General features: G+C 41.4%; 3 protein-coding genes across 5 annotated transcripts in view; 1 reads left to right on the forward strand and 2 right to left on the reverse strand.

Moving 5' to 3' along the window:
- septin9a (septin 9a) overlaps positions 1-26794 on the forward strand; it is a 68640-nt gene that overhangs the window by 18827 nt on the left and 23019 nt on the right. For 2 of the 3 annotated variants that reach the window (XM_076752894.1, XM_076752896.1), the window contains one exon: positions 11389-12135. In XM_076752894.1, the coding sequence (XP_076609009.1) occupies positions 11389-12135 (747 nt within the window). Of the gene's footprint in view, positions 1-2623; positions 2760-11388; positions 12136-26794 lie in introns of those variants that run through there. The other variant, XM_076752895.1, reaches the window with a different exon arrangement.
- Positions 17477-18884, reverse strand: LOC143334223 (uncharacterized). The gene has a single exon (XM_076752899.1). It carries the CDS (start codon positions 18879-18881, stop codon positions 17859-17861), a length of 1023 nt encoding a protein of 340 aa, XP_076609014.1. The 5' UTR covers positions 18882-18884; the 3' UTR covers positions 17477-17858.
- Positions 22793-26581, reverse strand: LOC143334225 (uncharacterized). The gene is made up of 2 exons (XM_076752900.1): positions 26544-26581; positions 22793-25427 (listed from the first exon to the last, which is right to left on the reverse strand). The coding sequence occupies exon 2, from the start codon at positions 25424-25426 to the stop codon at positions 24572-24574; it is 855 nt and encodes a 284-aa protein (XP_076609015.1). The 5' UTR covers position 25427; positions 26544-26581; the 3' UTR covers positions 22793-24571.

Raw genomic sequence — 26794 nt, forward strand, 5'->3', positions numbered from 1 at the left:
TTCACTGTTACTCCTGCATTAAATCTACATCTCATAGTTAATTATCAGTGTTGACAAGAAACAATTTCGATTTTTAGAAGCAATCCCTCCTCCCTTCTTTTTTCCAAGGACGATATCCATGACACAGCAATAAGGTTTACCAGAAAGAAGAGTCAGCGTAGTGGAATTCACACTATAATTAGCTAAAGATATCAACGCTGATATATGGCTTCAACATGACCTTGTGAAACCTTTTACAGTCGCACAAACATTTAGGCGATTAGATAATGTATCCAAGGTATGCTCTGCTAATGGGAGATTGAAACTGTCTTCATAGCAGTGCATTGCATGCTGCATCACTAAGAGTGTGTGTGTGTGTGTGTGTGTGTGTGTGTGTGTGTGTGTGTGTGTGTGTGTGTGTGTCTTTTAGTGGAAGGGTTGGGTGCTGGGCTGAATGCATGGTGTTTGTGCACGTTCGTATTTGTGAATGCATCTGCCGCACACATATTTGTTGCCTGTGTGCATGCAGCTCGGTGTCTGAGCAGGAGTGTGTGCCAGGGAGTGGAGGAATCTAGCGCACATGTGTTGGGCAGGAGACAGTGTGTGTGGGTTGAAGGGTGTGTCCAGAGCAGGATTCTCTTCATTTCTCCATCTTTATCTGTTTCCAGATCACATTACTGTGTGGTAGTGACACGGCTACCACTAATACTGTAGCCCATAGTGACATGTTTTAATAGGAGCAGCGCTGACCCCTACTGGAGGCAGTCACTCAATGTCAGATACGGTGGGGTTCATACCTCAAGGAAACACACTTGAAGTATGTGCTTATGTAATACAGATGTGTGTACTTCTGGGTGGAGCAATTGGATGATTAGGAAGAACACCCTAAAACTTTTGAGCAGCACATTAAATCTCCGTTGTCTGCATGGACACTGTGCTTTGCGCTGTCTAACAATTAAAACAAAAGTTATGTGTCCTTACAGTCTGGCCACTTGAAAAGCTTCCACCTGTCCTGACTTAAAAATTCCAGGCCCACGTCCAGTTTTCATGTCAGCCAGAAATTCATTGACGATTAGAGAGTTTTCTCACGCACTTTGTGGGCTACATACTTCCAATGGCAGGGGAATGCGCTGTAAGATTAATCTGATTGCAGGTTTTGGTACAGTAAAGCCTGATTTTTGTTTTGATATCTGTGCATCAGTGCGTGCTTGTGCACTCACACACATCTGTGTTTAAGATTGGTAAACATGCCCAAATCAACAGAAAATGCAAACTTGGATTCCAATGTAAGGAACACTAAGCTTGCCAGACATGTAGGATTTCAGTCCCAAACATTTTATGATAAATCACATATGGGACAACAGCTAGTGAGGATTGAATTTTCCTGTCACTTTCCAGCCTGAGTGATTGATTACAGCTTAAATCCAAATCATTTTCAATATGTGTCTCTACTTTCTATCATCTCTCCAAATGCATGTTTGCCTCAGGTGTTGATGTCTCATGGGGCTGCCCTTATTTTGAAAGCAGTAAATCTTTACAGTTTGAAGAGTTATGAGCACACACACACACACACACACACACACACACACACACCACTGATGTTAGTACATACTGTCTGGTCACTACTAAGTGGCAGTGGTGGAGAGTAACTTAGTACATTTACTCAAGTGTTGTTTCCAGGTGTGACTGTCTGTTTCTACTCCACTGTTAAAAAACCACTTTGCAGATTTTGATTGATAATATAAAACCACTGCTAAATGGTTAATTTTTGTGAAGATGCTAGCAGCAGTGGTTCATCGCCATTGGCCTGTGACCTGTGACCAACGCCCCTGTCCACCCTTCCCCCTCCGCCCCACACACAGAAGCTCATTCACATGGTCATTAAGTCATTAGGCGACTTATTTATTGATGTCTGCCTCCAGAGCGACTGAGCATGTCAGACGATGTACTAACCGCCTGCGTGAGCCTGTCCTGACCATATTAGTCCACAGTATCCTTCTGTCTCCAGTCTGCATTTATTTGTGTATCTACTGCAACATTTCACTCCATCCACTGTAAGATGTGTTTGAATGGAGACCTGCCTTTTTCCAATGCGTCTTTGAGTGAGTGCCTTGATTTGTGTGCTCATAGGATGCTGATGTTGGCATTTTCAAGAGAGTAAGGCTTTAAAATCCTCACTGTGTTTCATCACTTGCCCAGAGTGTGTTAGTCATGTCATCGGGCCTACATGAAGTGTGTTTGAATATAGCCTGCGTAGAATTTGACCAACCCAGTCAAAAATGAGAGCTTTCAAAGAAAGGAAGCAGTCTGAGAGGACGGCTGCAGAAGGGGAGGGAGGAATGGAGGGAAGGAGAAATGGGGGGGGAGGGAAGACAGCGAGCTAGAAAGAGAGAGAGAGAGGGAGGGAGAGGAGAGGGAGGGTGGGGGGTTTGCCTTTGCTCGCTCATTCCAAGCCCTGGAAGTTGAGAAGGAGGAGAAGAGAAAAATAAGTTGCTGCTGTAACACAGAGAGGAGAGATAGAGAGAGGCTTTGGATCAGTGAGCTGCTCAACTCTTGTGGGGTTTTTTTTCCCTCTCCCCTCCTCTCTCTTGCACAGGCTCCTAATTTGGGATTTGTTTAAAAGCGGGACTGCGCCCCAGGAAGACTTTTCCTTGCTGGGGAAAGGGAACCCTGCTCCCTCTCTCGCGCATTATACACACCCGCACATACACACTTGCTCCCCAAAATGTCTGATTCCACTGTCAACGCTCACTTGGAAGGGATCATATCAGACTTTGAAGGTTAGTTTTGTTTTTTGCTTTTCTCTCTTGAGCTCTGCTGCTTCACGGCTTTTCTTCTTCTTGTCACTCTGAGGAGCGAGGCTCTCTTTAACCCTGCCATGAGGACACTATAGATAGTTTCCACATGTTTGATCGGAATCGAGTGGATCGGGACAAACGGAGAGTGCAAAGGGCTCGTTGACTTCTATGGTGGGCTGTGTTGCTTTGAAAGGGAAACCACAGTAAAAGTTGTTGTTTTTTACTGCTATGGTTGAGATGCATTAGTGTGTTTGTTACGGCTGTCATGTATGTAGTCGAGTCTGAGATGGGTCAGAAGAAAGTGTGCAACTGATTTAGCCTCTAATCTGCACGATAGAGAGGCCGTATAAGTGTGTGTGTGTGTATACTGTATGCTGAGCACTCAGGAGACAGCAACTGACCATACGGCTGCAAGGGGAACACCTGGAACACCTCCCCCCTCTGTTCCCTCTGCTCCTCTTCCTTTTCATGACTCTACCCCTGGCCCACAGATTCCCCCTGTCATCCCTCTCCTCCCTCCTCCTCCACCTCCTCATCCTACGGCTGTGCTTCCCCTCTCCCTCTCTCAGCAGCTCGTCCATCCTCAGCCCCTCTCCCTTTGGCCTGCTGGTGGATGCGAGGAGGGTAGGAGGGGTTGACAGGCCGACACCTCTCCCCCAGCCTGTCTTTCTGGCTATCTGTCTCCTGTCTTTCACAAACACATAGCCATTAGGAACGCATCCGCACTTGTCCGGAGCTGCTCCTCTGTCAACACCAGTTTGTTGTGGTATGTATGGTGAATCTCTCTGTCTCCCTCTCCCTCGCTCTCTGTCTTTAAACCTCTGGCTTACACAGTGCAGCAGAGCAGAACGATAAGTGGCGTTCAGAAAAGAGAGGCATCGGGGGGAAAGAGTGTGCTTTAACCATGTGGCTCAGTCATGCTCTCAGACATCCCCAACATAATGGTTTACTGTTGTGATTGTCAATGGTCTGTGTTGCCCCTGGCTGGGCTGAGTGTGTGGTGATACCTTGGTGTCACCACCATGCACCATGATGTATGGCCCCATATGACTCAGTGAGGGCCGCAAGGCACCGATGCGGCCAACAAGTCGATAGGAATCAGTTTTGGAAAGTAAATCATTTTAAGTGCTTGTCTCACAGGGACAGAGTAGCTTTCTCACTTGCTTTAAAAAAAACCCACAAACTCATTCTAAACTCTAAAAACTCAACTTTCACTGTTATAGACATCACAAAATATTGCATTATATTAAATTAAAGTGCTTTTGAAAAATAACAGCCTATTCTGAAGTCTACAGGTCGTCCCATTCAAATTTGCTTTGAAGCTCTTTTCTCTGTAAACATCATTGTTACAAAGAAAGAAAGCTGGACACACACACTCAGGTCAAAATGACTATTATATTACTATTATGATGCCTTTTCACTGTGTCCATATTGTAATCAAGTAAATGTCACTCAGAGACTTCCTCCAAAAAACAGTGCACTTTTTAATTCACTAACTTTCACGACAGCTAATCTTAAAGTGAGACTGTGTAATGTTTGAAAGATAAGACAACACAGTCTTGCTTTTATGAATGAAAAGCTGAATTTAGAAGCAGTAAAACACACCCTTTCTTAATGCGCTACACTCAGAGGTTTTCACTGCTACAGCCTTACTTGGTCTGGTATGACCAGTAGCTTATGATGGCTCATGTTAGCAAACCTTTGATTTGTCATTTCTCTGACTCAATGACTCTTCTCTGCCTGTGCAACAGTTTAAGCTGTTCATTAAAGAAATTCATAGTCTCACTTTAATTCCAGGTGGGCAGTGTTTGCACTGCTTTTGCCCTACATCTGTGACAGAGGAAGATTAGACAAAAAGGCCAGGCCTACATTGCAGCGTAGCCTGTGATTGAAAACACATTTATTTTCAATGGCTGCATTTTTGGTCCTCTCATGATTTAATATAGTAGTGCATGGTTGACTTTGCTCACAGATACTTCTATGATTAGATTATTTTTTGATATTCACATCATGTGCTTGTCAAATGATTACAGCTCTTACAAAGCACTGCAGAAAAACGTGGATCATTTTATTCATAATGTGACACTAATTTGTGCCAACCACTACACTACTACCACTACACTAATACAGCATATATGTACATATACTATGTACACTATACAGTAAATCTGTGTGCAACAGTGTGCAGATTTGCCATGTCACTAAAAGTGGCCCTTAGCTGATGATGCCAGTGAGCTGAGAGGGATAGAAAACAGGATTTTACTTGTCCATGAGGTTGATGACCTCAGCTCTGACTTCACCCTCGCAAACCGACACCGATCATTGACCAGGCCACTGAGCTTTCCACTCAGCAGAACGGACACACACACACACACACACACACACGCACATTCATACTGTGTCATTGTGTTACAGTTCCTTCAAAGAGGTCTGCTCTTGCAAAAGCTCCTTGTATTTCTTACTCAACTTGAAAATATCTATATTTGTGAGACATTAAGTCGTTTAATATCCCATGAAGCAGTTGTGTCCAAGATAACTGACTGAAGTTGATTCTTATTTCAAGCATTGGTACCAAGAAGCTGCCACTGCTACTGGTCTCTTTCCCTCTCTTACTCTCTGTATGTCTGCATGTTAAGGGCATTCACTGGTCCAGTGAGAGGAAATTCCACAGGAGTAGATTTCTGTGGTGGGTGAAAATGTCGGGGCAGGCAGTGGAGGAGAGGATATGAGCACAGCCGGGCCTTTCTCTCCAGATCTAGCCATCTTTCCAGATCCGACCCATCACAGTAACTGCAAGTTATGACAGTCGATGATCAAGATTTAATGAACAGATTATTAATACGACACCTTCACAATCGCAGTTTAGAGCAGCTATTGGTTTTGGTGTGTTTTTTCACAGGTATTGTAATTCATGAAATAATATATAATTATATTTGATATAATTTGTAATTCATAAAATGTTAGTTATAAAAAGTCCACATGAAATATTTAATCCTGACACATTTTAAGAAATTGTCATTCCAGCTTGTAACCAGCTGTGACACTGTGCTTTTTACTTTTATTGGATAGTGACGGGTTGAGGCACACAGGAGGATGGGGAGAGACAGAGGTATGACATGAAAGAGAGGTCGCCAGCTGGAATCAAAATGGCGACAGATGGACCATGCGGCCATGTGGCATGCACTGTAACCATTCGGGTACGAAGGCGCTCCACAGAACAGTTTTAACAATCTCTTCTACAGTGGGGGACCCACCTTGTTTTGTAGGGCAAAACTGTTTCATGGTGATGGTGAGAAATTTGACGAGGGATCGCCTTTCAAACGCCTTTCAAAATGAAAACTGTCATTATAAGGCAACTGCCACTTAGCTGTGGTCTTGGATTTTTTTCAGGAACTCTGTTAACTTGCTCTGCAACCCATCATGCACCGAAAGTGTGCTATTAAAGCTAGAGTTGGTAGTGTAATTTAGAAGCATGTTTCTTCTATTTGTTGAAATTCTCTTTACATCCTTACAGCAATCAATAAATAAATTGATCTGACTTGTCGGCTGGTGATAAACCTATTCAGTCATTTCATTTGGCCAGAATTAAATGACTAGAAAGCCTGCCTGTCTGTCTGTCTGCCATACCTGCCTCCTCGTGAGCGCTGTGCTTGCACTCACAAATGACTGGAGTCTTCCTCAAGGTGAGGCAGATTTATTGCTAAAGCTGTAGTGAGCTAATTGCACAAGAATGGCAGAGAAACTGCAGGCAAAATTTCTCAACACTAACATGTTAGATTGACAGCTGTGGATACTAGCAAGAGCCATGATTGTAGTTTACATTCATTATGATAATGGTAGGTGTTTTGTTACATGTGAATAAGACATGAGGTAGTTGGATACAGTTAATGTGCTCCAGCATACACCCCCTGAGTATTGGCTTAACAAAACTCCACGAGGAGCCTCATTGATAGCGCTTGTGCATTAGAGGGAGGAAGTGTCTCCTGTCGGAGGCTGATGATAGCCGTCCTCAGGAGTCTCCATCCTTATCAGCATTATCAGGGCGCTCTATACTCACCAGCTAGGACAGGTTTCCTGCTAATGACGCCAACAGCAGCGGAGCTGCTGGGAAGCGCTGAGGGTCACTCTGAGGTAGAGCGAACACAGCAGGTCTTTGTCAAGCTTTAAAGCTACTTGCAGTTTTTCCTCCCTGCTGGACACGTGGAGTGAAACCTGCACCGATGCCGACCCCAGGAAAGACCACAGAGTTATCAGCGGGCTCCATACTATGGCTAAAAACAACTAGCCTGTGATGAAAGATTTTCGTTTGTTTATTGAGAAGGAATTCAGTTTTTTTCTGCAGGCAATGGAAAGTGTGTTCGACAACTGTAATACACACCTCCAGAAAACAGAGTTGGGCTTTAAGACTATATTTAAGGGCCAACTGCTCTCATTTCAGTGGTTCAAAGCACATTATGACATGCATGGCCTTTTTAGGCTACTCTGGTCATCTGCAGGACTGTTTTTAGAGAGAGCACAAGCGTGAGTGACTTCAGTTGTGACTGCTCAACATTTCAAACTGGCTTTATTGTAAAGTTTTGACAGGTTAATCCGGCAGTTTAATGCTGCAGCAAACACTCAGTTAACAGCTACTTTAACAGAAGTGCAACCGTTTACGGTGCAGCCAAACAGACATGTTGGTTGCTTTGATGAGGAGTTGGAGGTGTGCAGCCTGTCACTGCAGCTCATCTAAGTTCACATTTTGACTCCTTCTGATTCCATCACTCACAAAAATGAAAAATCCATTGACAAAAAAAGAGAAAATGCTGAAAATGGCTGCTGCCTTGAGGTGGTAACTGCTGTGACAAATTCATTGCATTTCCTGTGACTGCTTCACAATAAAAGCCATCCCGTGTTTTGCCAGTTGATTGCTTCCAATATGAAGTTGGAGCAGTAGCAAATATTGTGTTCGCATTAGTGGGAACTTAACAGAGCTCCGTTAAGTCTGTGGGAGAGTGAACAGTAAACAGTGAGGCTGCCTGTGATGAAATGAGAATTACAAACAGAAACACTGTTTGACACGCATGCCTCGTTTCCTGGGAATCCCCCATGTGTGTGAAAGCAATTTGAGCTATCAGAATGGTGGACTCTGCCATTTACAATGAAAACTAGAGAAAAAAATCACAAATTTAAAATACATTGAATGGCTGTTGCTACAAAATGCTGATCATAAATATCATCAAAAACAGGGTTTGATTTTATGAAAATCTCAAGGATTAGAATTTAAGTGCACATATATACCACAATATGAATTAGAGCTAATATTTATGTCTGATTATGACACGGTCACAGTTTGGAGATTGTACTCTGTAGTTTAGTGAGCAGTTTTGCAAAATCCCTCCTTATACTGTAGTGCTCCTCAGCAACTGAAGACAAAAGGCAGCACTAAATCTTGTTGGCCAGTCCAACTCATCTGTTGTCATGCTCAGAGAGGCGTAGAGAATGTCCATGTGATGCTCAACCAGTAATCTAACATGCTACACTGGAGAACAGAGTGTCATCATCATATGATTTTTCTAGCAGTTTGACCATGTTTCAGTGTCTGTTAGTTGAAAAACATCATGCTTGGCTGCAATTCCTTCCTTATTTGGCCGTTCAGTCTGCTAGCAAGTTCACAGTGTGTCTAGAATTAATGGGGTTCAAAAATCTTCAAAGCAGATTTTGTTTCAATTAAAGATTAAATGAGAAGTAAAGAGAGAAATGGAAAGAGACGACTGAGGATGACATTTGGTTTATATTGGTGCTCATAGGTATCAGCTTGGCTGAAAGGGCTGTGATCACGGGTGTTGTCTCAGAGCAGCATACTACAACTTGGAGACATCAAATGGTTTTCTTATTGATATCACATAAACACACACTCCCGCTGCTATGACATTTAAAAAAATTACAAACCTGCATACGCACATTTCCACTCAGACACAAACACATGGAGTCATAAATAAACATGCAGGCACATTAATAGTGATTGAGATATTACAAAGGCAAAGTGACAGTGCCATCTTCTTTGCATAAATACACAAAGAGAGATATTAATGTGTGACTTCCCCATCTACCATCATTCTCACACACACACACACACACACACACACACACACACACACACACATATATATCCCAGGATGCAGTGTGGTATGACGTTAACAGAGGCAGAGAGTTTGGCTCCCACCAGGGCAGCCCAGGATGTGTTTGCTTAACTGTACAGCTGTGTTTAAACACACACACATACAGAGAGAGAGACAGAAACACAACTGACAGGACCTCTGTCTCCACAGTGTCTGTGAGGACCTCACTGTGTTGGGCTCTTCTGTCACCACAGAGCAGGCACACACCACACAGTTAGCACGATTCTAGGCAAACGGGTCATTATATCAAAATCACAGTCAAACACAGTTTTAAGTGGTCTGTGGCACGCTTAAATACTTTCACAGCTCAAGCTCTTGCTGAAGCTGAGCATCGCATGGATAGCTACTGTAAATTCGCTGCTCCATAAGTGGTTTATTTCCTGTCCCCACTGACAAGAAATTCTCCACCTTGTCTTAAAATAGTTCAAGTCCTCAGCGCTGCATCCAACGAATTTCATGAATTTTACATCTAATTTAATTGTGACTGGTTTGTCATTCCTTTGCTTATTTCTCGTACCTAAAGAGGCACAGAGCACACTGACGACCCTTTCTTTCAGGGACATTTCAAGGCCAGTTTTCTCAAATAGAATTATGTTTTTCCATGCGAGCAACATAAAGAGCTTTTTGTCAGAGACAGAACGATCTGTGGTGCATACTACGTGCATATACCATTAGAGTTTGAATCTAAGTCACTATGTTTTTGTCAGTGCCTCTAACTTTTCCTGTCAGCTGTCTATGGTGTAATGAAGAAGTGCCAAAATTGCCACATACAGTTAACATGCAGGAATTTATGTTTATGGTTTTCTTTATTCTAGAGGATTTACTGAGAACATATCAAACCATCCCACAGACATTTGAGGACACATTACACCAGGGCCTAATATACAAAGAATGTGTGAATGCGTGTTTAGTGACCCACCCATTCCAGGAGTAGAAGGGGGTTCTTGGAATTGACCTGTAATTCAAACTTGTCATTAATTGCTGTCCTATTTATCACAATCACACAAAGTAAGAAATATTGATAATATGTTATGTGATATATCTAGGAAAATCAGGACGCTCAATCTTACTGATTTAGACACCCAGTTTGTCAGTAGACCATCTGATATCAGGCACAAAAACCCGCTGAAACATATTAAGGATGTAAATATAGTGAGTTCCAGGAAGAGGGTCTTCTACCATGCTGGTGCTTGGCCCGTCAGCAGTGAAGCAGGCAGCATGCAGGCTCGGGTGTTTATCTGGGACAGAGACCGCGTTGCTCCAGGGTTTGTAGCTGCACCAGTCTCTGGGCTGAGCTGAGGTGAGCCAGGTGTCAGCCTCACATGGGACATGGAGTTTACTGTGGCAAGAGGGAAAACCAATTACCAAGCAACAACAACTCAACCAAAAAGTTGGCAGTGGAATATTGGCACACTAAATTTATATGGAGGGAGAGAGAGAGATTTTTCAGGCACATAATATGAAAGAAATTTGTAGGTGGTACCAATTCAAAGCAATTAAATTAAATTTAAATGTACTTTTCAAGAGTCGTTCTTTTCAAAGCAACAGCACTTCAAATGTCAGACATTTACATGGAATTAACCATAAACACAAAGCCAGAAACTGAGTTTAAAAAGGTAAAATAAAACACAAGCTGTGAAATCAGCAAAGGCTCTTTTCCGACAGAACACCTTAACGAACGTCCCTTTGCGTAACAAGAGCCACGCGATCAATTAGAGCGCTCGCGAGGCCTGGTCAATCGGACAGTCGTCATGTCAACAGGTGCGCCAGGTGTTCGGCTAGCTGAGCATAGTGAGAAGAAGGAGAAGATGTCCGTGTAATTTAACAAACTATTTAAGCAGAGGAATAAATACTGGCCGTGTTTTACGTCCAGTGGTAGATTTGTGTTTGTACCGGACGATATTATTAAAGCGCATTCGGTGAGATTAACGGAATATTTTCATCGAGTCTATTAGAAATTAGAAACACCATGCTATCGAGCTACGTGAAGCGTGTCAAATCCGGTGAGATTAGCATGTTCACGCTTATGTTCATTCATGATTTTAATTGTATTTTTCCACTTACTTGCCACACTACCTGAAATGTGTTTGTGCGCAGGGTCCTGGGTCTGTCAGTCTGAACGGAGCCACATTATTTGTTCATGTTGATCAACATTTCTTGATAGCGTGTTACCGCTACCGGCTGTCCTGCTCACTGCTTCTCGTTTTTAGTTGCATATTTGCTTCTTCACGGCAAAGAATTAGCCAACAAGTTACTTTTGTACTTTGTTAAATCAGACAATTTGCTGGCCTGTAAAGATACGTGTTTTCTCTTCTTGTTTTGCATAATAATCATGAGATGCTTTAACAATAAATAAATGTGCTGCAACTCGCACCGGTGTAAGCATCTGTATGGGCTATAAGGGATTCTTCTGTCTCTTGTCTGACCACAAATGTTGTGTGTTTTCCCAGCGCTGAAACGGTCATTTGAGGTGGAGGAGGCAGATTCATCCACACACCCTTCACCCCTGTCTCGTCGGACCACCAACCCCCTCCGCTCATCCACCTCCTCCACATCCAGCCAGCGGAGCTACGACCTGAGCTCCCGCAACTCCGACTACAGATCTTCCCCCTCTGAGTCCTCCAATCCACGTTCCCCAAAGGCCGGCATGAGGCGCATTGAGTTATCAGCGGGTCGCAACTCTGACACAGCCTCTTCCCGCCGCACAGAAATATCCATTGAGGTGTCCTCGAAGCAGATTGACAACTCACCCAGTGCTGGCATCGCCCGCTTTGGCCTCAAACGGCCTGAGGTCAGCCTTAGCAGTCGGAGTACTCCCCTGGACAGCTCCTCCAACTCCATCTCCAGCTCCACAAACAGGCGGGCAGAGCTCAGCATGACACGGTCCAGTGAGCCCCCCGCCCCACCCAGGAGGATGGATGCCCAGCTTTCCTCAGCCCCAGTCTCAAGGATCCCTGAGCCCCCTCAGAGAAGAGCAGAGCCCCCATCCCCAATCCTCAACCAAGTTGAGGGGGCCTCCAGGAGGCCAGAGATGCCTGTCTTCAGACAGCCAGATGGTTTGGTCCCAGGCACTGCTGTGGAGAACAACAGCCACCCGCCTCCAGCACCTAGTGCTCCCCTGCCTTCCCTGGCAGAGCCAAGGGTGGAGAGGGTGCAGTCGCCTGTTGCGGAGCCACCCACAGCTCAACCAACAGACAGTGAGTACCTTCTCAGTTCAGCATGTTTTCTAAACTAACTTATGTCCAGGGCAAACTGTGTCAAAGTGAACTGCTCAGGCAGGCATTTTAGCCTGTTTATACATACAAGTGCTGCTTGACTGTAGCGTTTCCTCATTTTGGTCGTATCCGCTTTCAACAAGGCCCGTCTTTCTAAATTCAGCAATTTGCACCAGTTTGCTCTGTGATGAAATCATCTGATTATTGCCTTTCCATGTTACTGCTCAATTTCTCTTTTCTGATAATGAAGGTTTCATTTTAACCCAATCTTGTAAGAAACTCAGTCTTGAGACACTTAAACATGCAAACATTTATAATATAAATCACATTTAAATATTTCTGCTTTGATTCACGTACATTATACGTCCCCTTTGTCTAAAACCCTAGTCTAGCCACACCTACACATTGAACACTTTGATTAGAAAACAGAGCTCTGTAATTCAGTGTGACACCAATTTAAACCTTTACTGTGTTTATCCAGGATTTCTTTTCATTACACCTATGAGGCAGCAGTGAAGTAACAATACCAACCATAAAGAGCACAGACATAAGTCCTTGTGAGCTTGTCAGTCTAGACTAACTGTGAATGTAGGTCAGGGAGGGTGATGATGAGAATCACAGGGCTGCTCCCAGGACAGCAGTTAAAAAACGAGCGCATACAGGCAAGCAACTGAATCGGCCATCTCAATTGAACTTGAATCAGCCGATGGTTTAAAATGTTAAATATACAGTATGTGCATTTACTTGAATGAACTTAATCAAGATGCTAGTGACACTGCAAGTTTGGTAGCTACTGGAGTATTTGTCCTTTGTGTGTTTGTTCATTGTTTGCAGGACTTTTGTAACGTAAGAAGTTACACCACACCACTATTTATTGTTTTAATATTATGATTTAAATGAATGCAGAGTCGATCTTTGTCTAGACAATGCAACTACTGCTGACAAACCTCCCAAACAAGTAGTATGGAGATGAGGCCAAGCTCAAACTGAGTGTCAGATGTTTTTGTAGTAATTTGTGCCATACGCTTTGGTTTTACTGAGGCCAAACATCAAGAAAAGACCCATAACTGTGGGGAGATAGCGCGTGCTGGTGAGTCATTGCGCTGTTGGACTAACGTTTCAGGCAGACCAGGTCGAGTGAAAGAACAAGGCTCTTGAATGTTATATGTTTAATCCACTCATCCCACAACAAAGCCTTATATAATCTGATGGAGGAATGTTTATTTATTTTCCTTTTTAGTGCCAAATCTAGCAGGGTGTAATGATGAGAGCTTTGGTTGAGCATCAAGACATCTTTAGGTTGCCTCTGACCTGTCTGCCATGACATTAACATGAATTTTGGCATTTCCAAGAAAGTGATCTGAATAATTTTGGTCCCCTCCTGACCTTTGTCAGAACGCCACTATCTGGACAATCTTACAGTGAGACCGCAGTGCACAGCAAGGTATCTTTAGAACTAATAGCTGGATTTCCATGAAATATATTCCTCTTCCTCAGTGAATGAAACCTACTAAGGAAGGTTACCCCATGACCTTTCTTTTAGCACCACCCTCAGGACAAACTCTGTACCTTTAGTTGAATTACTGGTTAAGTTCTACGAATACCTAAATTGTCAGTGTGTTTATTTCGCCTGTTTCTTTGCTAGCGCGGAGTGTAATGACTCACACAATGTGCAAGGCTGGGAGTTAGGGAGCATAGATTATGTTTATGTTACAGTTTCAGTGGCATGCTTTTATCTTTTTAATGTGTTAATTCACAAAAAGACTTCATTAGAGTTTGAGCTTGGTATTGGTTGCCATTGTAGTGGGAATATATGTGTTTACTTATGCTGGTTTGTATGCTGTGGCCTTGGCTCTTGCAGGTTATTTGTACTGGTTTCTTCCCTTACTCTTATCATATTAGAACAGCTCATCTTTACCCTGGTGTGTGTGTGTGTGTGTGTGTGTGTGTGTGTGTGTGTGTGTAAGTAACACTGTTATCTGGAGACAGCTGTGCTCATTGGTTCCTCTCACTGGCTGAGTAGTATCCAGGCGTAGGCGGCTGGGAGGTGATACATTCCAAATCTGGAGGTCGTAAAACATAAAAATAGAAAGCCTCCAATTTCCACTTTTTATGCTGTGTGTTGCCTCTCTGTGTCTCTGTCTATTCACTGCACTTCCTATGCACACAGCTAGGTATTAAATTTTATATCTGCCCCTTGCTGAGGACATTTCTTGTCTATAGATTCCTAGGTACCACAGTATTGGTGAATCAGTTGGTGAGTCAACAAATATACGTGCTGAATATCTGAAATGTGGCCTTGTGTGAGTAGAAGGGAAAGAAGGAAAAGGAACGGAAAGTGAAAAGTGAGCAGATTAAGTCTCAACTTCTGCCACGTTTGGCTCAGATTACCACCTTCCTGCTCAGCCGTGCATGCAGGGAGGGAGGGAGGCCCTAGAAAGAAGCTTGGGAAGAAATGAGGAGCAGATAGGAGGTGGGGAGAGAGAGAGAGAGAGAGAGAGAGAGAGAGAGAGAGAGAGGTCAGTGGGCAGGAGAGAAGAGGGAGAAAAATGGAGAGAGGCGTAAAGCATGCAAGAAAGAGAGGGCGATTTCTTGTAAAGTCTGTCTGCAGGGAGAAAACAAAATGAGAAAAGCCCACTTAAACCTCCAGCCATTTGGGAGTAAAACTAGACCGACAGACCACACTGCTTTGACGCCATGCCTAAAACTACAATTTACTTTCCATTTCCTCAATAAGCACACACAGCACAGATAAATTCAGAGAATATCTTTTTCTGAGTAGTTATTTTTCCATAAATATGTTTTGTAGTTTTTAGGAGGGAAAACTGGGAATGTTTTCAGTTTACTGTACTGTATATCTTTGTTGTTTACTTCTGCTGTAGCTTGTTTCAGCGCTGTATCCGGTGGGACGCTGGTGAAGACATTTTGTGTGGCCCATTAGATTATTGCTTGAGGGCTCGTGTGATATTTCACTAGGCTGTACCTGCCTCGTGGCCCTTTGCGCATTTGCGTCTCCGTGCACATGTGTGTACATTCATCCTCACAGAGAAGACAAGGTTAAGAATGTCTCGCCCAGGGGAGGGAGACTGATGAACATGCTGATAAACGATAAGCTGGTTGTTTTTGTGGTGGCTGTAAAGCACAAGGTGCTGTAATGACATGCTCTGTTTTGGTTGATTTGTTGGCTATAATGATGAGCAGCTGTATCCAGTCTTGTGGTGTTTCAACAGGATATGATCTCATGTTGTTTACAGACAGACAGACAGACACACACATCCATTCATTCTGTACACTGCTCATTTTAGTTTCCTGTCCCATGCCTTGACCTTAATTTATTTTGTCTTGGCCACTATGATACATATTACGGAGTCAACTTAACATCTGGGAAGAGGCACTTTTATTTTGCAAGCATAAACATGGCTGACATTAAATAAGGAAGACTGACTTGTAGAGTATGGATCCCTGACGGGCTGTGATCCAAACACATGTGAAAGTAAAAGGATAGCAAGATGATGGATTTGCAGGTATTTCCTGGTGGTGATATTGATGCGTGTGCTTTAACTTAGGCAAGTCCCTTGGTCAGGGGTCAGCATGGTAAGACAAGGCAGGGTGAGACACCTTTACACAAGGACACTTTGAAGTGCTTTACATAAGGTGAAGAAATTAAATACATCAACTGTATTAGGACAACATGTAGGACATTTAGTATGTATTCCGACAATTGGACAATGTTCATAAAAATACAGGTTCCTTGTTTATTTCAGTGAGACCACTGCATTGGCACAGCTGGAAGGACACTGGTTCAACCTTTGCTGCAATTCAACATTATTCTGCTAGAACATCTTGTAGTGTGTATGATGTAGCATTGTGCTAATTTTATTTGTTTTAACTTTCCAAATATGTGCTGTGTCTTGGTGTCAAGTAACGCCTAAAACTGAACTTCTTGTTTCATATTTCATCTTCTCACCTCTACATTTAGGTCTGTGTTAGTCTGAACGATAATTAACACTGATAAATAAGGCTCAAGTGATTAAAGCTACTTTAACCTTGTATATGCAAACATTAGCCAATAAAGCCAATTCTGATTCTGATTACATCAAATATCATAAAGTGAAATAAAGGTCACAAAGGTCAAGACCACTTTTTTTCACTTTATATAAAGGGGTGTGTGTGTGTGTGTGTGTGTGAGTGAGTGAGTGACTGACTGACTGACTGACTGAGTGTGGGAGTGAGCCTGAGCCCACACACAGCACTTGCAAGACCAGTGTCAACATAATCCATTTCCATATGACCCTTCCACACCCATCATTACTAACACTGACCTCCTTCTGATCTCGAAAAGTAATTGAATTATTTCCTTCACATCCAATGGTATTAAGTGCCTTAGTAGGTATTTGCAAATAACATTCTTGCATCAAACACACTCCTGTTGTTGTCCTACTCTAATGTTTGAATGCAGCATCATAGTATGTGCTGTGGTGTGTGTGTGTGTGTTCTCATGCGTGCAAGTGTGTGTGTGTGTGTGTGCGTGCATGCGTGTGTGTGTATGTGAAAGAACATAAAAAGAATTTATGTCACTTTTTATAATAGATTAATCATATTATTTTGGGATGGAAATAAGGTGTTTTTCCTCTGCATTGACCTGGTTATCAAACAAGAATGTCTTCACAGCTTGGGAAAATGTTATGCATAGACGATTAAATGTATCAGCTTTTTTTCATGCAGCAGAGCCTGTTTGTCATTAATAATTGGCTCTGAACTCCATCACTCTTGAGCGGAACGTTTGATTAGTATTTTCTTAAAGCTGAGTCTGCAACAGTTTTTAGTGGTGACTCATTATCTTATGATCTGCTGGGTCTTGTGCTGGCCTGCTGAGTGCTATCCTAGTTTCACCACATTACAACAGTATTCATCTCTTTCACACAAACATAAAGGCCTTTTGATAAGCCTGCCTGGGACTTGGCTAGAAACAAGGACTTGTGCATGTCACAAGGGATGGAAATGGTCTTGCTGATAAATTGTTAATCAGTGTGTGGGTGTCTGTTTTCCATGAGGCATACATGCTGTTATAAAACACAGACACTCACCTATATTCATGATTAGATACATCTAACGTGCTCATCCAGTTTCCTTGAACTTAAAATAAAAACACCAACAGACACATGGACAGGGTCTGACATTACAGTATAGTTTAATAACACAATTTTCAACATAAGAAACAAAAAAAACAAGTAAAATATACTCTAAAAATATAAAATATACTATTTTTTAATCTAATACATTATCAGTGAAGGTTGTCCTAATCAGACCACAGAGCCTTACACTCATCCGTTTCATTTATCCAGCACAGCAAATTACACTCTCCATTTCTATCAGACAGAGCATGAATCTGCAGAAACACAACCCCTTTGACCTCCTTTTTGACCTCCCCTCCAGTCAAACGAAGATTAACATAAGAGAAATCACAAGATTGTCACAGAATGCAAAAAATATCAAAATAAGATTGGAAGTGCAAGTGTTTCAATACTGATGTTTTGTTTTCAGTGCCAAAATTTGAAGTCACTGTCCTAGCTCCATGCATAAGTGCTCGATTCATTGTTCCCTGTCGACTTATAAGTGGTACTGGTCTTCATCTTCCTTTCTAAGCACCACCTCACACCTTGGTTTAGACAATGTCCAGGAACATTGCTCTCCCTCGTTTCTCCTCACCCCTTTGTAAAGTAGACGTACAAAACAATTGTTAATATAAGAAATACAAAAAAACAGGAGATCGCCAAAGCACACCAACAGCATCGACGTCTATTTTCTGATCTGCTGTTGTTTTCTGGTCTGTAGGTGATTTCCTGTCTGTTGTTGCTGTTTGCTGGTCTGTTGTTTACTGGTCTGTTGTTTCCTGGTCTGTTGTTTACTGGTCTGTTGTTTACTGGTCTGTTGTTTCCTGGTCTGATGTTTCCTGGTCTGTTGTTTACTGGTCTGTTGTTTACTGGTCTGTTGTTTACTGGTCTGCTGTTGCGTTGGGTGGATGAGTACTTTTCCTCGATCACAATAAACAAGAACAGTCCAAGACAAGCAAGGTTACCCCATGTGTTTCTGATGCTGGCATCATCAGCCTGACTTTGAAAGCGGTTTCTGAGATACAACAGTGGCATTTGGTTGTCTCTCAAAGAAAACTCTCTGATTTGTCTCAAGAGGTTCATAGTGATCTGGTAGGTATGATCTGGATCATAACGTGTCCCCAGATCTTCAGAAGTGTCGTAATGCTGTGTGATATACACTTGGTCAATCCTCCGCAAAGCCGCCTGTCCTGTGTTCTGCTCCTGGACTCTTATTATGATCCTGTCCCTGTTTCCTCCCACATACTCTCTTCGGGGATTGATAACATAAGATGGAAGTCGCACGGACACATCTTGGTAGAGATTACCAACAGTGTAGTACTGGTATCTGATATTTCCTCGAGGCAATGGGTCCAACAGCCCCTCAAAGTTGCCATAATGATGTGAGCCATAATCCCCATTGTTTGGGTCAAAGGTCAGCCATATGACATTATTATTGTCAATGTTAACTTCGTTGGCGAACCAGTGGAGGAGCACAAGACTGTGCTTGGGCACAGATTGAACGAAGTTGATTTTCTTCAAATCGGTGATTGAATTGAGCTTTTTGTGTGCAGCTGATACAGAGGTCAGGGCAAGGAACAGCACTACACAGCAACTCATGACTCTTCCGGACATCTTCATCCTGTATAGATATTGGAAAAAGTTATAGCTGGCGTTATTCATCCATATCGTACATTCTCAATCCATACATGTGTTTGTCACTAGTTATGCGTCTGATTCTTTCCATGATTTGAAAAATGGAAAAATATGGCATATTAACATCTGAAGGATGTTTCATGTCTTTCTTAAAACAATAGTCAGGTGGTAATACGAACACTGAAACATATCTTTCCTCGTGCTCATACTGTGACTGGACAGGACTGGACAGTCCTCTTTCTGTGCAAAGAGTTTATCTGTGGTGAATGTGAGCTGCTCCAGCTGCCTGAGTTAATAAGTGACTATCAACCAAAGTTACAAAATCTCCACAGACAACGTTTGAAGGATACTAGCACAAATATGAGAGAACTCTCACAAAGAAGATTAAATGCTATACCAGTCATTTGAAAAAGTGTTATGATAAATCAAAAACTAGCCATCAGGAAATAAGAGAGCTCACCTTGTTAGTCTGCTGCCATCAAGTATCTGATCGGCTCGATCTGGTCTCTGTGTTTGTGTGAGAGCAGGCGGGGCTCACGTACCATTTCATTATAAATGAAACTAGCACTGCAAGCATGGCTGATGGTTACAGGAAGTGTTACAAGAGGGTTTCCTATGCACTGCAGGGTGAGGCACAACAAGATTTGTTGTAGTGTCTCACATATTCTTCTTACTATTTTTTCCATTCCAAAATTCAAAATTTTATTGTAGTGTTTTTGTAATTTCCATTGAAGGTCACTGTTCAATATTTACTGTCACCATATATTTACCATGACTGTCTTCATATATAGTTTATTGTTCTACTGTAAAATGTCATACCCTTATGTTCCACAGCTCGTCATCACCAAATTTCGGGGATCATTGTTTAAAGTAGAGAGAAATATTGTCAGGTATATTATTGTCAAATTGTTATTCTTTGATCTCTTTCATGCCAATATCAACCTCATAAATGTGGTGAGTTTGTTATTTTGCCTTTACTTGTCAGAACACAGTAGAATGTGCCAGAAATTATGGGTTGAGTGACAAGGATGAGCTGCAACAAAAGATATCCAACTAGATTTTATCCAAGTATGTGGTGGTTTTCACTGGGTCACCAAGACACCCAGTTTTTTTGAAGGTTAAAACTGATTTTTCTAATATTTTCCCATCCATAGACATTGATATTTTAATCCTTTAAGAATATCAGTACAAATATGAACCTCATGTCACAAAATGCAAGTTCAACAGTTGACAAATCTAAGCAGTAAAAAGCAATGTTTGACCAGTACTAATTTGTTGTTCAAGGCTGATCGCACCAGATATCAGTAGTATGCTTAATTCTGCGTGTGCCTCTCCTGTCATTGTCTGTAGAATGAGGAAAAGTTAAGGTTGTCTTCATGATTTGACACATCTAACTTGTGCCCATCCTGTTTTCTTGAAATTAAAAAACACTGAGGTTGGCCTGACTGACACAGTTTAATTTAATAAATGCACACAATGTCAACAGTCCAAAAAGAATACAAAACCACAATTGAAGTGCACTCCTGTTTTTTAAAGCTAATACATTATCAGTGCGTTCAGTCCTTATCAGACCAGAGAGCCTTTCACTAATCTGTCATATCCATCAGAGCAATTTATATTCTGTACATTTGATCCTTTGTGATGTTTCTGTAATTTTTCCAAGCAGGTAAAGTCCAAATTTTTTTTTAGCAGTTAGACAGTGCCATGTTGGTCAAAGTCCGGAGGTTTTCAGTTGAATGGCTGAGTCAGTGAGACTGAAACCCTGAAAACCCTCAGCTCTTCATAGCACACAGTTTGAGATGGGTGATTTGATGTATTTGGCCTTAAATTATAAGCATGTTATACAGATTCTGTATCTCAGTCTTAACTGAACAAAATTTACAACAACAGCTGATATAGCACACAATACAATGAAACCTAAGGAGGCAAAACTAAACATACAATAGTGACAGAGAATTGAAACTGAAAACCACCGTCACTCAATCGAAATTGTCAATGTAAAAAAAGTTAGTGAATACACTAAAAAAGACTGGCATGAAGAATTACAAGATTGTCTGTCTCTATACATACCTCCCTGATTCCAAATCGACTTATAAGTCGTGCTGTTTTCATGTTTCAATGCACCACCATCACACCTTGGTTTAGACAATATGTAGGAACGTTGGTCGTCCTCATTTCTTGTCATTTACTTGCAGATCGAATGAACAACACTATAACGAATAAAATGAAAACAGCACATCCAAGCAACATCGTAGCAACATCACGACAGCGATTTTGTCCGTGTTGTGGTCTGCTGTTGTTTTGTGGTCTGTTGTTGATTTCCCGTCTGTTGTTGTTGTTTCCTGGTCTGTTGTTGCGTTGGTTGGACGAGTACTTTTCCTCGATCACAATAAACAAGAACAGTCCAAGACAAGCAAGGTTACCCCATGTGTTTCTGATGCTGAAATCATCAGCCTGACTTTGAAAGCGGTTTCTGAGATACAACAGTGACATTTGATTGTCTCTCACAGAAAACTCTCTGATTTGTCTCAAGAGGTTCATAGTGATCTGGTAGGTATGATCTGGATCGTAAGGTGTCCCCAGATAATCAGAAGTGTCATAATGCTGTGTGATATACACTTGGTCAATCCTCCGCAAAGCCGCCCGTCTTGTGTTCCTGCCCTGGACTCTTATTATGATCCTGTCCCTGTTGTCTCCCACATACTCTCTTCGGGGATTGACAACATAAGATGGAAGTTGCACGGACCCGTCTTGGTAGAGATTACCAACAGCGTAGTACTGGTATCTGATATTTCCTCGAGGCAATGGGTCCAACAGCCCTTCATAGTTGCCATAATGATGTGAGCCATAATCCTCATTGTTTGGGTCAAAGGTCAGCCATATGACATTATTATTGTCAATGTCAACTTCGTTGGCGAACCAATGCAGGAGCACAAGACTGTGCTTGGGCACACATTGACCGAAGTTGATTTTCTTCAAATCACTGATTGAATTGAGCTTTTTGTGTGCAGCTGATACAGAGGTCAGGGCAAGGAACAGCACCACACAGCAACTCATGACTCTTCCGGACATCTTCTTCCTGTATAGATATTTAAAAAGTTATAGCTGGCGTTATTCATCCATATCGTACATTCTCAATCCATACATGTGTTTGTCACTAGTTATGGGGGACAACATCTACAGTCCTCGTCTACAGTCCTCAAATCAAATGAGTATTCTCCAAAGTTATTCATTTTAAAGCTCTGTGTTTACTTGTTCAGTTGCATTGAAGGGATAGTAACACAAAGACAAGAACAGCTTCTCACAATGAAGGCTTGAGTTAAATGTTTCATCAATGATGTGAAATAATGTCGTGCTAAATCCAAAACTAGTGATCAGAAAATACGAGCTCACCTCGTTTGTGTGCTGCCGTCAAGAATCTGATGTCTGTGTTTTTGTGAGAGAGGAAGTTACTTTTTCTCTGAAAACAAAACCAAAAAAAAGCACTGCTAGCACTTTAGCTGTTTAAGTTTCAGTTTCAGTTTGACATTTTGTCATCATTGCACAGTAGAGTGTGCCAGAAATTATAGGATGAGTGACAAAGATGACCAGCAACACCAGATCTTCAACTGGATTTGAACCAAGAACATAGTGGTTTTAGACCTCTGGGTCACCAGGACGTCCAGTTTTTTAAAGGTTAATACTGATTTATCCAATATTTTCACGTCCATAAAGGGTGATATCTTCATCCCTTTTTAAGAGTCTTAGTACAAATTCTGGTTCAAAATAGTTGAAACTTTTTAAAAACTCTCTTTTTTAAGGCATTTAAGATTATTACTACACCAGAACATGCCAATTCAGTTCAAAATCTAAGCAGTTAAAAAACAATGTTTGACCAGTACTAATTTGTTGATAGCACCAGATATCAGTGGTATGCTTAACTCTGTGTGTGACTAGTTAAAGTTGCCTTCATGATTGGACACGTCTAACTTGTGCTCATCCAGTTTTCTTGAAATTGACATGGATCTGACTGACACAGTATAGAGTAACAAACATATACAATTGTCAACACTACAGAAAGAATACAAAGACCATAATTGAAGTACATTCCTGTTCTTTAAAGCTAATACATTATCAGTGCAGGCTGTCCATATCAGACCAGAAAGCCTTTCACTAATCTGTGTCATTTGTCCATCAGAGCAATTTACATTCTTCCCATTTGATCTTTAGTGATGTTTTAGTAGTTTTGCCAAGCAGGCAAAGTCCAATCCCAAAGTGTTTTACAGCAGCTGTCTCAAATGTTTCCATGGTGGTCATAGTCTGCAAATTTTCAGGCTAAGCAAACCCTCATCACCTTAATTCACTGATCACCTCCTCCTCTTTGTTGAGGAAGATGTGCTGATCACTTATATTTATTACTCTGGTCCTTTAGTCTGAATAAAGTTGAATGACTCAGTAAGACTGAAACCCTGAAGACTCTCAGCTCTTCATAGCACACAGTTTGAGATGGTCGATTTGAAGTATTTGGCCTTTAATCACAAGCATGTTATACCAAGCCTATATCTCAGTCTTAACTGAACAAAATTTACAAAAAGAAAAAAAAAGCTAATGTATTACACAATAAAATGAAATCTAAGGAGGCAAAACAAAGCATAAAACAGATTAACAGAGCAGCCTTTGGCTGTTGTTCAAGGGTACTGAGGTGTTGTAACTATGGAGCCAGGTCAGCCTCTGTTCTATGCAAATTACATGGAATCACATGGTCCGTTACCCGCCCCTCAAACCCCTCCCCTCCACACCAAAACAGTTACAGAGAATTGAAACTGAAAACCGCTGTCACTCAATAGAAATTGTCAATGTAAAAAAGTTAGTGAATACACTAAAAAAGACTGACATGAAGAAGAAAGAGTTACAAGATTGACTGTTAAAAACAAACCAGAAATGGAAATAAAAACAGAATGCAATCATTTTAAAACAAACTATGGTTACAAGCAAAGGTTTTTAAAGTGTTCCTGAGCCCATGTAGTAATGTCCTTTATACAGTCATGTGTTCACAAAGTGGTGATCCTCCCTCTATCCTTACTTGTGAAAGGCTGAGCCTTTCCAGGATGCCCCTTTTATACCCAATCATGATACTATCACCTGTTACCAATGATCCTGTTTACCTGTGGAATGTTCCAAACAGGTGTTTTTTGGAGCATTCCACAACTTTTCCAGTCTGTTGTTGCTTCTGTGCCGACTTGTTTGAAATGTGTTACTGACATCAATTTCAGAATAAGCAAATATTTACAAAAATGAGTGAAGTTGAGATAAAACATCAAATATAATATCTTTGTGCTGTTTTTGATTGTCGAAAGGATTAGCAAGTTAACACATTTGATTTTATTTATGTTTTAAACAGTGTCCCAACTTGATTGTTATACTGTTATTGTACTTTCTTATTTTTCAGTGCCAATACATCTTTCAGTGACAGCGCAGTTGTTTCAGAAAACACATTTCAAGACCAGTGTTTCCTTTTTCAGTTTGGGTTTTGTTTTCAATACCGAAATTTAAAGTCACTGTCCTGTCTCTATACATACCTGCCTGGTTCCAAATCAACTTATAAGTCGTGCTGGTTTCATGTTTCAGTGCACCACCATCACACCTTGGTTTGGACAATATGTAGGTACGTTGGTCGTCCTCATTTCTTGTCATTTACTTGCAGATAGATCGAACAAAATTATAATTAATAAAATTAAAAAACAGCACATCATCAAAGCAATACCACCACAGTGGTCTGGTCTATTGTTGATTTCCCGTCTGTTGTTTCCTGGTCTGTTGTCGCGTTGGTTGGACGAGTACTTTTCCTCGATCACAATAAACAAGAACAGTCCAAGACAAGCAAGGTTACCCCATGTGTTTCTGATGCTGAAATCATCAGCCTGACTTTGAAAGCGGTTTCTGAGATACCACAGTGGCATTTGGTTGTCTCTCACAGAAAACTCTCTGATTTGTCTTAAGAGGTTCATAGTGATCTGATAGGTATGATCTGGATCATAATGTGTTCCCAGATCTTCAGAAGTGTCGTAATGCTGTGTGATATACACTTGGTCAATCCTCCGCAAAGCCGCCTGTCCTGTGTTCTGCTCCTGGACTCTTATTATGATCCTGTCCCTGTTTCCTCCCACATACTCTCTTCGGGGATTGACAACATAAGATGGAAGTCGCACGGATACATCTTGGTTGAGATTACCAACAGCGTAGTACCGGTATCTGATATTTCCTCGAGGCAATGGGTCCAACAGCCCCTCATAGTTGCCATAATGATGTGAGCCATAATCCCCATTGTTTGGGTCAAAGGTCAGCCATATGACATTATTATTGTCAATGTCAACTTCGTTGGCGAACCAATGGAGGAGCACAAGACTGTGCTTGGGCACAGATTGACCGAAGTTGATTTTCTTCAAATCACTGATTGAATTGAGGTTTTTGTGTGCAGCTGATACAGAGGTCAGGGCAAGGAACAGCACTACACAGCAACTCATGACTCTTCCGGACATCTTCATCCTGTATAGATATTTAAGAAGTTACAGCTGGCGTTATTCATCCAAACCGTACATTCTCAATCCATACATGTGTTTGTCACTAGTTATGGGGGACAATATCTACAGTCCTCGTTCTGTGCAAGAATGTATTCCAAATTTTATCTGAAGTTGATATGATGTGTCAGCAGCCTGGATTAATCAAATCAAATGAGTATTCTCCAAAGTTATTCATTTTAAAGCTCTGTGTTTACTTGTTCAGTTGCATTGAAGGGATAGTAACACAAAGACAAGAACAGCTTCTCACAAAGAAGGCCTGAGTTAAATGTTTCATCAATGATGTGAAATAATGTCGTGCTAAATCCAAAACTAGCGATCAGAAAATACAAGCCCACTTTGTTTGTGTGTTGCCGTCAAGAATCTGATACAATTTTCAACACTACAGAAAGAATACAAAGACCATAGTTGAAGTACATTCCTGTTCTTTAAAGCTAATACGTTGTCAGTGCAGGCTGTCCTTATCTGTGAAAAACACACCAGAATGCAAAACCTATCAAAATAAAATCAATTAATAAGATTGTTCACACCTGGTCAAAAAAAAAAAAAAAGTCATATTCATTCCTTATTGGAAGTTTGGATTTCCTTTCATGCCTGTAGTATATTTTTTAGTGCCACTACTTTTTTCTTTGTCATTACAACTTTTTCCTGTCACGCATTTCCATATCTATGTTTCCTCTTTCCTAGCCCTGTCAGCATGCCTCGCTTTGTTTTTACCTTGTGAAACTGTCTGTGTATGTGTCATCATAGCACCGATTACAGCAGGAACTTACTACAGAGGTGGTTTTGAGAATACTTGACAACATTTGGATTTGAACATAAAGAACATTTTCTGACAGCCTGCTGGGAAATGCTCTGAACATCCATCTGTATGAATGAAAACACTAATGAGCATATGAATTCAGCACATAGTCATTTTTTGTATTACTTTAAGGACATGAACACGACACTCACACATTAGAGAGGCCACTGGCAAGTGAGACAATTGAAAGGAGAGGGTGATGACAAAAATGGATGGCAGAGATTGTGTGAAATAGTGTTATGGTAAATCCAAAACTAGTGATCAGAAAATTAGAGCACTCACCTCGTTAGTGTGCCACCATCAAGTTTCTGAAGTGTGTGTTTGTGGGGAAGCAGGCGCTACTATTTGTCTGCAAATGAAACCAGAAAAACTGGCATTGCTTCTGGTTGCAGGAAGTACTTGTCATTTGATTACATTCCTTTTGCATTTAACCGAAGCAGTTCTCTCAGTGGTTTGTTGATGTTTACCAGTGATGTGGTTTTATGTAGAATATGTTTTCATTGTAGTGTTGTACATTTTTGTCAATACTATAA

Source organism: Chaetodon auriga, chromosome 16, assembly GCF_051107435.1.
Source record: "Chaetodon auriga isolate fChaAug3 chromosome 16, fChaAug3.hap1, whole genome shotgun sequence".
In the NCBI taxonomy this organism is placed as follows: Eukaryota; Metazoa; Chordata; class Actinopteri; order Chaetodontiformes; family Chaetodontidae; genus Chaetodon; species Chaetodon auriga.

Excerpts from the sequence above, each read along its gene's own strand:
- LOC143334223 (XM_076752899.1), bottom strand. The coding sequence starts at position 18,881 with ATGTCCGGAAGAGTCATGAGTTGCTGTGTAGTGCTGTTCCTTGCCCTG.
- LOC143334225 (XM_076752900.1), bottom strand. The coding sequence starts at position 25,426 with ATGAAGATGTCCGGAAGAGTCATGAGTTGCTGTGTAGTGCTGTTCCTT.